A 14,198-nucleotide genomic window follows, 5' to 3' on the forward strand; every position below is an offset into this window, starting at 1 on the left:
TGTATAGAAACAATAGCTTTAATATGCTACATCATGTAAATATAAAAGTATCATCAAAATAGTCTCTCACATATAAATTCTTAACATATCATAACGTGTTTGCAAAAATAAACTACATAAACAAACATACTGTACAGTAAAAGCACTAAAAACAAAGAAACTCAATAGTATAAGGTTTAAAGAATGGTTCCTAGTTACCTTTAGGCAAAAGCATACAGATATCGCTGCATTATCATTACAGTGCCACAATACAAAAGTATTAAAAAGCTAGAAAATTGTGCCCCTTTGTTTGCACATAGTTTTTTTTTTGTATTGCTGAATGAGGTACCAATGTTTCAGTTAAGATTTGGATGAAGCTCTTTTTCTTTTGGTTTTTTTTTTGCAGTAACATCTGGAGTGAAACTTTTGTGTAAGAAATATGTAAAACGTTTGAATCCAGCAGAAAGCTGTAAGAAAGAAAAAACCTGTTTGTTTCCAGAGGAACCTGTTTAAATAACCGTGTTTACACTGAATCTTGTCTTTTGTTTCTTTTGGCTACATTATGGTTTGATCAGGACGGTGTGTCTTTGATATCCAAGTTGGCAACTAATCATCAAAGAGGTGAATAATGCTTTGACTGAATCTCTTTAGAATGTAAGAATGAGTTAAATAACTATCTGAAAACAGTGCTACATATTCATGTTTTTTGATTGTAATTTTGGCAAATGCTTATTCTCACGCAGTTTCAGGACATATCAAGTTTCCCTTTATCATAAATAAATAAGACAATCGCAGACAAAATTAGGAGCTGGTTTGTGCTATCACTGAAAATAACGCACACAGTACAATATAACAAATGAAGGCTCATCCACAGGTTCGTGCCACGTTGTTGTTCCTGAGTCCATTTGCGGTCTTACCAAGAGCTCAAAATCTCTTTGGAAACGTCAACACACAGACGCAAACACACAAAAATAATACTACTAGAAAAAAACAAACTAAGAAACAACTAAATAAATAACGCTGATGGCATTTAAAAAAGGAATAAGTTAAAGCACAAAAAAAAAAACAATCGTCTACCTGAGTAAAAGGGTTTTTAAATACTTCACAGCTTAACAACACCTCCCATGTTTATCTTTTTTAACTGAGGTTTTGGGAGAAAGTACAATCACTGAATACTATCACCCAGTCTTTGGAATGCTCTTCTTTTGGTGTTGTGCTCATTGGATTGGGTAAGTTAATATTCCTTGTTATGCCTCGTATGGCACATTAGGAGATTTCATTTGGTGACACTCATATTCTTGGTAGATTATATGCTGTATGTTCAACTTTATATTCCTTCTCACTGTCCTTCTGTTTTCACAGATGACCGTTTGTGGAGATGAACGACGCTGGCCCTCTCCTGGTAGGCGAGAGGAGGATTATGGTGTGGTGCCGATTGGGTCATGGGTGTCAGTGGTGCATTAATAGCCGCAGTCAGAGCTTTTAGCAGCATGGTGGCCTCCTTCTGGTCTTCTTTTCCTTCACCTTCTAAGGTACGAGCCAGCCAGTGCTCGACGGCTTCCCCAACCTGAGACGCTGATGCTGTTTCTGTGAGCGCGTCTGCCTCTTGGCTGGCATCAAACCGCTCCACCATCTCTTTCATGTGCACATTGGCAGGCGTGCTGGAGTTAGCTGGGCAGGTGCTGCGCTGGTGGATGCAGAGAGAGAAATGGTGGAAAAAGGCCTGGGCGCAGAGCTGGCAGCGGTAGGGACGGTCGCGGCTGCTGTGGAGACGGCGGTGCAGTTTGAGGTGGATGTACTGCGTGAACTTGGTGTTGCACAGCTTGCACTGGTAAGGCTTTTCCCCAGAGTGTAGTCGTAGATGTGTTTTCAAGTTGCTGGTGCTGCTGAAGCGCTTGTGGCACACCTGGAAGACATGGTGTGAAAGGTCAACACTTCTGTGAGTAACGTACACATGACTAATTCTAAAGTGAACCACCTAGTTGTGTTTAGGTTCAACTCTGATAAATGATGTCATATTATGGTATCAGGATTGATCATGTTATTCCAGTTCTCTGGGTAAAACGAGCTCCATCCAACAAACTTCACACCCACAGTGTCACATAAGCAAACAAAAGCATAAAGATGCTGTTGCATGACAAACTGGGTTGTGGCTCGGTGAAAATCAAATAGACACTGCATTACCAGAAAGGTATGTGAGTCAGAAAGCGGTTACCTGTTTTGTGTATACACTGAGTTTCTCTGTGTCTCTCATACTCTCGGTTTTACATCAACATTTCTTAAGTGAAGAGTAAGGTTTAAACAACAAACAGTAACATTTTCTGAGTAAAGAGCTTGCATATGAAGCATGTAAAAAGGAAGATAAAAAACCACACAAAGGTTAGGATTACCAACATACCTGACATTCATGTGGTTTCTCTCCCGTGTGGACCAGGTGATGTTTCTGTAGGTGGGCAAGCTGAGTGAAGCTCTTTTTACATAGGTTACACTGGAATGGTCTCTCGCCACTGTGCACTCGGAGGTGAACCTAGAGAAAATTATAGAAATTATACAAAGAGAAGTCATGAGTATTAAGGAACAACAGTAATAAGTGTAAAGTTAGGAATTTATTAAAATGAAGTTAATGTTGTTACCTTGAGGTTTGACAGCTGTCCGAAGGTCTTTGAGCAGATATTACATTCATACTTGATCTTTCCATTCTGCTTCTTTAGTGGATAGGGCAGGGATTTGTGACCAGGCCCATTGCGTGGTGCAGTGCTGCTTTTGGTTGTAGCCAGGCTTAGGTTCATAGCCTCCTCACAGCCAGAGGGAGACTGCTCAGGGGACTGATGGTGGCTGTTGGGCTTGGCGGGAGGGGAGAGCTCTGGAGTGGCTGGGGCTCCTCTCGGCGGGGAAATATTTGGTGTTAGCTCTTTCAGACCTCCTTGTGGAGATGGGGAGTAGGAGAGAGACACTGGAAGAAGATTAGGTGCGCTGATAGGGGGATACGGGAGTCCGTCAGCGCCGAGGTAGCTGCTGTATTGGAGCGATCCTCTCGATGACAGCATCCCATGAAAGGGAGGAGAGTATGGGGGGAGCAGGAGGCGAGGATAATGTGGGTTGTAGGGAGGAAGGAATTGATAAGAGGGCTGGAGAGGTCTGGACTGTAATGGGGGGTAAGATGACACCAGGCCCTCCCTGTGCCCATAGAGCCCGTGGAGGTGAAGAGGAAAATTCCTATGTGGAGCTGGGAATGTAGAGTAGTGATCTGGCAAGTAAGGATGATTTAAGCCCAGACTGGGCTCTCTGTGCTCCAGCTGAGGGGAAGGAATGATGCCCCTTCCTTCTGGATCCTTATCGTCCTTCTCATCTTTTTTGCTGAAGTCAATTATCTGGTCATCAGGTGTGTCAGGTGGAGTGTCTCTCTCCAACATCTCCACGTCAATCTTTTCTTCTGTGTCACCGTCCTTCCCGTCTTTTACCCCTTCCTTTGCTCTTTCTTTGAGCCACGTCTGCTGAGGTAAGTGCTGTTTCACATACTCGTGCTCTTGGTCTTCATTGTTACTCGTGTATTCTGTCACAGAGAAATAAATACACGTATTTAGCTTTTTAACAGCGTGTGATGAAATCACCACATCAAACAGAGGGCAAAAAAGTAGGCAGTCAGTTTAATATAATGCTCGTTGTGTAAGTTAAACATGTTTTACAGGCATTATGGGACATCCACCCACAGAAGGTGCTTCTTCATATGGTAAATGATAGTAGTTTCGGTTTTGACATGATGTGTAAATCATAGATGACAGGTTTCTGTTCGGCAATCACTGAAGTTCTTTTGGTGTGGGAGAAAGAGTTGGTGGTAAATTGAGGGGGAGTCTGTATGTGTCATGTATGGGCAGCAAGACTGAGTTTCGTTTGTGAAACCTTTTCTGGGTATACAGTAACTGTCTTACCGTACAGAAAGAAACATCTCTTCCTTTTTTCCTTTGCTTTCTTTGTTTTGAGATAGCATTTCCACGCATGTTATTTGTCAAAATTAGCCCTTCTCGGCTACTGCAAGATTTCACTATGCGAGTTATACTTAAACTATGAGTGGATCATACGGCTCCTTTTGCATAACTTTATTATCAACAATTTGCCAAAGTGTTTATAGTGTTTTACATCAATAAAACGTAAATTAGGAAGCATCAGCTTATAGGGACTCGAGCTTTATAGATCAGCTTGTATTGTACTTTAAAAACAAGCTGATTAAAATGGCCTTGAGACATTTTTATCACCCTGTGCATTTCATTGATGCCAGAAAGCATAGGCAACCGGTTCCAGAAAACTAGCTGTCAAACTTGATTGCATTCGTTTAATCAACCCGGAATATCTAGCACGCAACAGTTAACAGTCCAGGCCCGTGACTAAAAGGAAGGTAAATGCTTTCAAGATACTTAAGATGATAAAATAAGGCAATAATACCTTGCCTTGCCTTAGCATTAGTCACCAAGAAGAACGGCGACAAGGCTTGTGTATCCAGTTGGAATGAATCACCAGACTTACCCTCATCTGTCATGGTGATGAGGGAAAGACCTGATGTTCTACTAATAGCTGAAAACCGGTGACTCACAAAGGTACTTTGACCAGCCATTATACACCTGAGATTACTCTTGCTTTCCTTCAATCCTACAATGAATAACAAACATCTCACAAAAGGCGGAGATCTGCTTCGTCTGCGTGTGGCTCATACATTCCCCATGATCTTTTTAAAATTCACCTCACTATTGTGTAAGTCAAACAGAAAGAAAAAGAATCAAATCAGCTAACTTGTTTGTTGGTAAAAGAGATAACATCAGGCCTTTTTTCAGGAATGGAATAACGTGTCTTCATTCACTTTGAAGTGAAAGAATTTCACTGATAACAGTTATCGCACAGTCTTTGTGACACTTGTTTAGTCATTGCACTGATCTAAATCTGTCACTTTATTGGATATTGTGCTTAAAAATACAAAAGTGGTTTTCAAGTCATTGTCCTGCCTCACCGCTACAGCTGGTAATCAACTTCCTTTCACTTCTTTATATGAAACTTAGGCCCGCTAAAAAGTTTTTAAAGTAAAGGCCAAATCAAAACACAAATCAGCCACTATGCTATACTTTCAACAGCTTACATCTCAGAAAGTAATAAGGGACCAATGCGATTTGCTTCCGGTGGTTCAGCATATTAGTTAAGCTTGTCCACTTTAAGTTCTACAGAGCAAAACTATTATATCAGTGTCCCGGGTAGAAAGATTTTACATTCCTGCTGCACTCACTCTGTTTGATATCGTCTTGCTGGCCGCAGAGCCTCTGGGCGAACTCCGGACTGTACCAGACCAGCAGCTCCTGTTTGGGCTCCACAGGACGGATGGTGTAGAAGTAAATGTCCCGTCCGTTCTGGCATGCCACCAGGTTCTGTTCGGCAAGAGAGCGGGCAGGGTTGACATAGCGCATCCAATTGCTCCTGTGGACATCGTAGCCATCAATGAAGTGTTGGAGCTGCCCACCGCTATAAATCTGTACAGGATGAAGAAGAAGAGAAGGCAAAATTACAACATATATATATATATATGTAAATATATATATATCAATATATAGATTACCACTCTAGTAGTCATCTATTGGGACAGTATTGGAATGTTGCTTAAATAGTAAAAAAAAAAAAAAATCAATGAAAAACAAGTAAAATTAAAACTTCAAGTAAAAATAGTCACCTCTGCCATGGGCAATTGAATATCCTGTATCCTCTTCAGTTATCAGTGACAGTATTTTGCTCCTTTTGTTTGTGCCTTACACCTCTCCACTGTGTGTGCTGACAGTTAGTCTTGCATGTGTTGAGTGCTGAGTGAATGTACTGCTTTTGAGACTTAGTGGGCGGGGTCTCTCTCTCTGTCAGTCTCTCCCTCTCTCTCTCTCCCCCTCTCTGTCTCTCTCCCTCTCTGTCTCTTGCCTTGCCACCTCTATCAATTCTTTTTTTGGTGGTGGTTTCAGTTAATTACATTTGTCGGATAAATTCCCGTTGTTAATTACGATTACGATCCCGTATTTCAAAAGAAAAGAAGATGACACATCTGCTGCTCTGTGATAATAAACAAGAAAGCGAAATGTAAGAGAAGCTGGCAGCCAGCCAAACGCGAGGCATGCCTTTGGCAGCACGTCTGCACATGTCATACACCTGTGTCATGCGGCTGATAACATAATCACTTCCGTGGAACGGCGACTTTCACTCTTGTGGTTAAGGAACACCCCTTACAGGTTTACAGGAAGTGAAGCCGGAAGGAAAATACGTAGCATGGCAGTAAAAACTCCTTATGGGAATTGACTCAGCACAATGCAAAATTTCCTGAGTGACACAAGCTGAGTCAGGATTGCTTTGTGAAAGCAAAAAATCTAACTGAAAAAGAGCAGAAAGATAAGATTCTGTGAATATGTGTGTGTGGATTATGAAAAATAGTCCTATCCTTTGTGCATGTGACACATGTTGCATAGGGCTTCAGTGCCGGTATGACTCTCATGACTGTGTAAGCATTCCAGTCCACTGTTACGTGCCACCGGCGGTCACAACTTCCTCTAAAATTTTGACCAAAACTTCTGTGCGGCAGTGCAATCTGTGTGAACGCGTTTCTTTCCCCTATTGACGTATGGACACAGACTTGATGTGAAACTTCTGCCTCTGAGCAACCAGTGTTTTCTGTTTTTTTTTGTTTTTTTTCATGAATAACAGACCTGTCCATAGTCATTTCTTGTCTTTTCCCAGTGTCATTTTTTCACATTTAGGCTTGAAACTTTCCCCTTCTTAAGCAGTACCTTGCCAATGGGTTGGTTTATGCTTAAATGTCAGTGTATGAAAAAGCTTGTAAAGCATGTGGTTTCCCTTACCCTCCAGAAGTATTTCCTGTTGGCCAGCTTGGGTACATTGTCTTTGGTGTAGATTTCTCCTTGCAAAGGGCCGAAACGAGTCCCTTGTGGAATGTACTCTTTGCTGAACACACCTGTCACCTGGAAAACAGGCCAAATAAATCATTGATGTTTATGTACAAACATACTACAACACTTATAAAGAAACAGTATTAATTACTTATTTATTCATTGTTTACATGTAGGGGTTAGTGCTTGTTGGCCCGTGTTGCATTTGTTGTCACTTTGTCACGTTAACCCAGACAGCTCCTAGAGCCACAAGGTGACCCACTTTCAACTCTAATGAGTTAAACGAATGAAGGGTATTACACTCTTTCTGACATACTCTACTGATCTCTGACCCACTGTCCTCACAAACACCAGAAAGAGAGAGAGAGAAAAGACAGAAATACAGATGTCTTGTAAATCACCACTAATACTAATAATACTAATACTTTTATAGTTTTAATTCAACAAAATGTCAACAGCAAACAAAGATGGAAAAGGAGACTCGTTTTGTTCGCTCTTTAAAAGCCTTCATCCTGTTATCCATGGTTGCGAAATGATCCATATATGTGGAAATGAGTCAGGCTTCTGACTCCCTATAGGAGTTTCAAGTCCTAGCAGCTTCTGAATACACACGTCATACACATAATGTACAGCATGTTCCAAGAAGAGCCTGAGGTGTTCTGCAGTAATGGTCATGATCAGTAACTGACTCATTTTTAGCCTATTGAAGTACCTTTATAGCATGTATTTGTTTTTTGCTTTTTAGTTTAAAAAAATCTATTGTGAGGCCTTACTGGATATGGCACAGTTTGATCTGATTAGTTATTTATACTTAATAGAAAAGTAAGACTTACAAAACACACTAAAACACGCACACACACTATCAAGAAGCTGTATCTGCAGAACAGACAACTTTCATGTTCACTTCTTAAGTAACCCACGACCCCTAACTGAAACTTTTAGCCTCCACCGCCACCGCCACCCCCATCCTCAGCCTTACATAAACACAAACGGTCTTCCTGCCATCTAGAAATTCTGACTCAAGCTGGCCCTCGAGGATTTTCATGGACTTCCATATGAAGGTCAACACATAACAGACAAAAAAATGCGACAAGCACCTGGGCATTTGTGGCGATTCATCATGCAAATCATGTTTAAGCAGTTAATTAGAAAAACAACAGGTCAGTGGGAGCAGCAGGACCATGTTGGTGCGCGTGTGTGTCAAACAGCCATTGAGGCGAGTGAAGTGATTCCAGGATGTGATGAACCAGTCTGACAGGGACATTGTACTTCACTGCTGTTGCGTGACTAACAAATTGCTGCGGCTGCTCGACTGCCGCTGCTGCTTAACCGCTCCGTTCAACTCGGTTGATAGGCAGGGGAAGGGAGGGCAGGGTGTTGAAGAACGGAAGAAAGGAGGGAGAGCGTTCTTAAGTGGAGCCACGCTATCACCCTCACGAGGACCCTCCTTTTCTTCTGCCTTCCTCCAATCCCTCGTCTTTTCTGAATTCTATTGAAATAGCTTGTGTGAAGCCTGATGCCAGGCCGGCTGCCTGTCCCCAACGAAAGTTAATCATCTGGTTTTAACCTAAATCCCCACTGCCCCTTCCCCCCAGAACACCCGCTTCTCCCCATCTCCTTCAGTGCCCCCCACCCCACCCCGTTCTTACTGGCACTCATTGCTAATGCCCCATCTGCCACGTGCCCCCTTCACCCTACTCCACCTTTCCTGGCACGCTTTATAAAACTGAGGTGTTGAAAAAGCGGTCCTGAAAACATGTGAAGAACTCGTAAGAATAAGAAGATAGTGGACCTAAGACTGCTCCTTAATCTGGTGCCAAACAAGTGTGACACTTGTGTAGATGTGCATAACAATATGCTACACCGTTTGAAGGCAGGGGAGCATATTGCACTGTTTTATTTCAGACTACTTTGATTTTACTCATCAAGCATTAATCACTCACCCTTGGGAAAAATCCCTTCCAATTGATTTTTCCTGATAGCAGTGCGTACACCATCCCACATGAAGGAGTGGCTGCTTACATGATTATGACAGGAAATGAATTTCCCAACTTTTGTGGCAGAGAATCGAGGAGAAAGACTAGACAACATCTTTAGAAAGGGAAACCAGTCAAAGGACATGCCCTCATACTTCCAGTCATAAGAGTGCGTTTGTTCTTGTTTTCACGTCCCATTTCACAGCTGTTGTTTTTTCAGTTGACAGGGTACATTCATACATACGTGCATACAAGCTTAATTCTCTTTTAGTAAATATTTGTTTTTCTAGTTAGCTAAACTGCAACATATAGTAATGCCAGCAAGCACTGACAAGCAAACTGCTAAAATCAAGTTTGGCATAGTGTGAGAGTATGAAGCGGTGGTACTGTGTTTAGGTCAGTAAATGAGGGTGGGGGATTTGAATCAGCCATCAATGTGATTTTTATCATGTTAGCTTGCATGCTTTTCTCATCCTGCAGCGGTAAATGCTGCAGAAGGAGGAAGAACAGATTAGAGTGTGAGACCAAGAGAAGAGGAACGATGTCAGGAGAAAAAGAGGAAGGGGACAGCAAAACCAACCACAAGTATCGCAGTACTGAGCCTTAAGAGCGAGCAGAGATGAAGTGAGTGTGACATTGCTTTCTCTTTTAAAATGATGTGTTTCTCAGGTACAAAACAAGTTCCCTCTTAAACTCACACTGCGGGCCAGGTTTATAGTTGTTCAGATTAACTGACATGCCTAGGCAAAGGACTGATCCTACTTCAGTGTGGGTCAACAGTCAGCGGACTGACCGACAATGACTATCAAAGCGATGTTACCAGAAGTTGTGTTTGCACTGGCTGACTCACCTGAGTGGAGGAGGATTCGGAGTTAAAAATGACAGTTGTAAAGATAAAGTCTCGAATGAGATCATTTAGTGGAAACAGCTGATTCTTGTCATTCTGCTCCAAGTCTATGCGCCGATGTGTTTGTGACCCGAGAAAATGAGTGGCTGTGTGCATTATTTGAAATGCGAGACATGTGCAAAACAGAAGTAAGTGAAGGTGGTCAGAAGACAAGACCTTGACCTCAAGCTGCCAGTGGCCTATCTATTGAGACACACTCTCTCACTTACACACACACACAGACACAAAACACACGCTCACACCACACTGTGCAGTCTACCCCATACATCAAGAATGCATTAGTCAGCAGAGCTATTGTTCCAAGTAGCCCGCTGCAGATGGCCTGACAGAATGTTATGTAACACATAAATAACAATATTGAGTGTAGACACTAAAGCTTTAATCTGAAAACTGGTAACAACATCAAAGACAGTGAATCGCTTGCGGGCGAAGTTATAGTAAATTGTTAGATTTTTATAACATGCTATTTCATGCTTTGCATGAGGGGGCTGATTGGTTTATATATACATGGTGTACTGGTTGCATTGTATTGCACTTTAAAAGACGTTTCATAATTAGCCGCTCTATAACCCAATGGGTAAAAACTTAAAAGGGAATTCAGTCTTACCTCATTGTCTGTGCTATATTCAAAGGTGAGGTTGCGAGGGATGGAGGTCATGGCTTTGGGCAAGTTGAAGCTGGGGTCTGCCACCTGGTCTGGAACAATGTAGGTGCAGTTGAGAGCGAAGTCCACTTCCTTCCACCCACTCATGTCTCCAGGTGTGCTATCCAGTGTCATTTTCGACAATATACAGTATAGTACACTTGATAGATTCAAGCTTTAAGTTTGGTTGAAGTTGCTTTGGTATGGGAGTACTTTGGTTTAGCTGGGGAACCTAACTTGCCTTAGGTACAATGGTTAAAGCTCCAGATCTGGAAAGAGAAATGCAGATAGAGAACAATCTTTTAGTCCTTTAGAAACAGAACTTTGTGGTTCCAAAAAAAAAAAAAATAAGCAAAACATATCTTATTATTTCAAGTCAATTTGTGTAACCTGCTGTTTTAAATTAAGCCTTTTCACTTCTCAGTTATGCAGGAATGTGATTTGATGTTCAGGTATCCAAAACCACATCTGAGACCACCATAGTTTTCTGAGACTCACTACCAGTTGTTAGTCATTCATTATTCAGTCAGCTACTTCCATTCATGAAGAACCACATTCATTGATACTGTTCCTGGCCAACATCTCAACAACCACCTTTCCATTTAACCAGCCAGCAGGTCAGCCTGATATCTTATGCTTATTCTTATTCATATCCATCTTCAAACATAATTCCTACAGGAAAACCCCCCCAGAAAAAACGAATAAGCTGTGACTTACTTTTACACATTCATTCAAAGGCTGGATCCTCATTTCTTTGGCTATGTCATCCCCTAACTGTTTCTCCGATCAGCCTTCTCCTTTATGGACTCTCTCCTGCCTCTCAAGTCCTTCTTTACTTCTTCAAAGATTCAAATAGTTCCTTAGGTTATCCACTCGGCTGCGGCCACTCACCAGAAACTCATGTGCCAGGGTTGCGCCAAGCTTTTTTAGCTCTGTGTCCCGGCCAATCACAAGCCACTACGGTCACATGACAGAGCCATCAGACACCCAACTGTTGGTTTCGGACAACAACATCAGTGACGTTGTACACTTGGATACCAAGTGGCTGTTGTGATGAATGCTTACACATACACACACATTCACACGCGTCCACGCACACAGAAAGAAGGCATCTTAATGAATGAATAAAGGAAGAGCAGATGGCTGGCCTGTTGCCACTGAAAAACACACTCGTAGACTTTTGCTTGGTTTGGCACTTAATGAGCAATCTGCTGCCACCGTATCGCCTTGACCTACATCCCACTTTAGAATGTCTTCAACTGAGGACCCCCCCCCCCCCGCACCCAGATCTCAGCGGCATAAACATATTTTCAGAAAAATGCACATCAGAAAATAAAGAGCACAACCTGAAATCAGGTTTTGATTTTTATTAAATATGGAAAAATTTTCACGGATACCCAATTCTCATATATGGCATATCAGGTAAATCACTACTTCCTGTCTTTTTCAAACACCGAGTTGCAGAAAATAGTTGTGGCTTTGGCGCTATTTGTTCATTCACACATACAGATATAGGGCAGGTCAACCGAGCTTACAGGAAAGAGACTTAGACACCTGTCTGGCGAGCGTTCTCTTTACTTTCAAACGCACAGTGGTCTAGTTTGTGTGACACAAAACTCCAGCTCAAGTCACCTTGACCCAGAGTTCTGTCTGCATATGCAGGACAGGACAGGAGAGAGGAGATAAAACAGTTTCTATAGAGAGTAAAGATTAGGTGACGCTTCTTCAAGTGGACATATGGCCTACTTAGATTTCATAATACCAATTTCATAGAACCCATATGTCTGTATGGGATTTTGTCAGTTAGATCACAAATGGAAAATTTTCTGTGAAACCTTTTTGAAATTCATGAAACATAAAACCATGAAAATGTTACAAATTTATCTACACAGGTTTATTATTGTCATTACAGTATGTACCAAATATGATATAATGTCCACTAAGCTAAATGTTGACAATGACACCGACAAAACCAGACTCAATTCAAGAGATCCCTGGTGCCGAAAAAGTTTATGATTTATTTATTTTTGGCAACCCGCTCCCCAAAACACTAAAGAAAACCTGAAAAAATTACTTTAAAAGTATAATAAAGTAAATACAAAAGAAGTTAAAACAAACTGCATAAACATATCACAAACATGATAATGTCTATGTACATATTAATTTTCAATTGTATCAATTTAAAAATAAATAAATACATAAAAAACTGAAAGATAAAGTTTCATATGCAGCTGTACATATATATTTTTTAAACCATAGAGCCTACATTTGTGTCCGTCATTCCCCCCTCCTCTCCCCATTTTCTTTCTTAACTTGCCCGGTGAAATAGTAAATTGGCTGCCATATGGCAAGACTGCTATTCCAGGAGTGGAGCTTGACTGCCCAGTGTGGCGTGGGGCTTAGTGGTGGTGGACCGTGTCTGTAAGTGTGTGTGGCGAAGAGGAGAGGAAGGGAGGGGAGATAAGGATTTAGGCTCTTTCACTGGCCCGCGCCTATGCTGGGCTAATTTCTCTAATTTGCAGACAGTCTGGGCTCAGGCTCAGGGCTCAAAGGCTAAAGACCCGGCACTCCATAATAGCAGGCCAGCCGACTCATCACACTCATGGACACACATTGCATCCAGGACATCAGAAGATTTAGATGTACTTTTTCCAGTGAGGGAAACCTCACTTGAGGGTCAGAAGGAACTGGGCCTATACCATGAAGAGGGAGGTAGAGAGAAAACCAGACGAGACAAAAAGGATAAGTGGAGGAAAAACCTGAGGTCAGCTTTATTCAAGCTGTCTTGGACGGAGACAATCAGACCAAATGATGCGACCTGATAAGTGGCACCTGGGTGTTTTGTAATAGTCTGGTCTCGGTGGACACCTGTTGCAATGCAACAGTCTAATTCTGCAGCGCTCTAGTGTTTATAACGCTGCAGAGAAAGCAGCCACCTGCTCGGCCAGTTTATGGTGACGTATCTGTCCTCCCACTTTTACTAAAAGAAACCAAACATTTACTCACCAATACACATTTTCCTGTGACGTTTATCAGCCCAACTCCTCTCACCATGGATCATATATTACTAGCATGTATTACTCACGCGTACGTTTACCTACTACAAAGTTTCACACAGTTTTAAACAGACTACAAGACCATGAAAATTATAAAAAATATTTCAAATCCTTTTTTACTTGAACAACTTATTTTATATTACATACACTATAAAAAACATACACACATTTGTTAAACATGCACACACCAAAAACAACCATTTGAGGTGCTCCAAGAGCTTAACGTCCTTTTTGCACATAATAACAAAATAAATAACATTTAGGCAACGCTGGGGAAAATCTATTTTGCCAAGATCGAGACTGATTCTTCATTTTCCAAACTGATACATACGCTTGATAAAACTGACCAAAAAAAGTCATGTGTGAAATGTAGCAGCTCATGGAAACTGCCATGTATTCTATGTAAGTGATATTTTGTCAAGGCATTTGTTTCTACAACATATAGATTAATAGTTTTGTCCCATTGCATTAAAGGCCTTAAAATGGTTATTGTAAATTGCCATAGAGTCCTCTGAAAAGAGTTTACTTTGGTATGCAGAGGAATTTGACGGTAAACGGAGGCCTCCAAAATCTGAAATTTCTTTGATGAGGACACAATCTAACCTTGGAGTGAATTTGCTTGTATTTCCACTTCTGAAAAGATTGTGGCATTGTGTTTTAACATACATGGGAATGCTCCAGACTAGCAAACTGCCCAAAACATTTGTTGTTATAGTG

General features: G+C 41.5%; 1 protein-coding gene across 2 annotated transcripts in view; it reads right to left on the bottom strand.

Moving 5' to 3' along the window:
* Window positions 1–14,198, bottom strand: part of prdm1b (PR domain containing 1b, with ZNF domain) — a 25,813-nt gene continuing 11,615 nt past the window's right edge. The window contains exons 2-7 of one of the 2 annotated variants that reach the window (XM_039605508.1): window positions 10,390–10,694; window positions 6,852–6,971; window positions 5,249–5,489; window positions 2,613–3,532; window positions 2,378–2,506; window positions 1–1,885 (exon numbers count right to left, since the gene is read on the bottom strand). In XM_039605508.1, coding sequence (XP_039461442.1) covers window positions 1,319–1,885; window positions 2,378–2,506; window positions 2,613–3,532; window positions 5,249–5,489; window positions 6,852–6,971; window positions 10,390–10,560 — 2,148 coding nt within the window. In that variant the 5' untranslated portion in view covers window positions 10,561–10,694 and the 3' untranslated portion in view covers window positions 1–1,318. Of the gene's footprint in view, window positions 1,886–2,377; window positions 2,507–2,612; window positions 3,533–5,248; window positions 5,490–5,686; window positions 5,843–6,851; window positions 6,972–10,389; window positions 10,695–14,198 lie in introns of those variants that run through there. The other variant, XM_031738131.2, reaches the window with a different exon arrangement.

Source organism: Oreochromis aureus, linkage group 22, assembly GCF_013358895.1.
Source record: "Oreochromis aureus strain Israel breed Guangdong linkage group 22, ZZ_aureus, whole genome shotgun sequence".
Classification (NCBI taxonomy): Eukaryota; Metazoa; Chordata; class Actinopteri; order Cichliformes; family Cichlidae; genus Oreochromis; species Oreochromis aureus.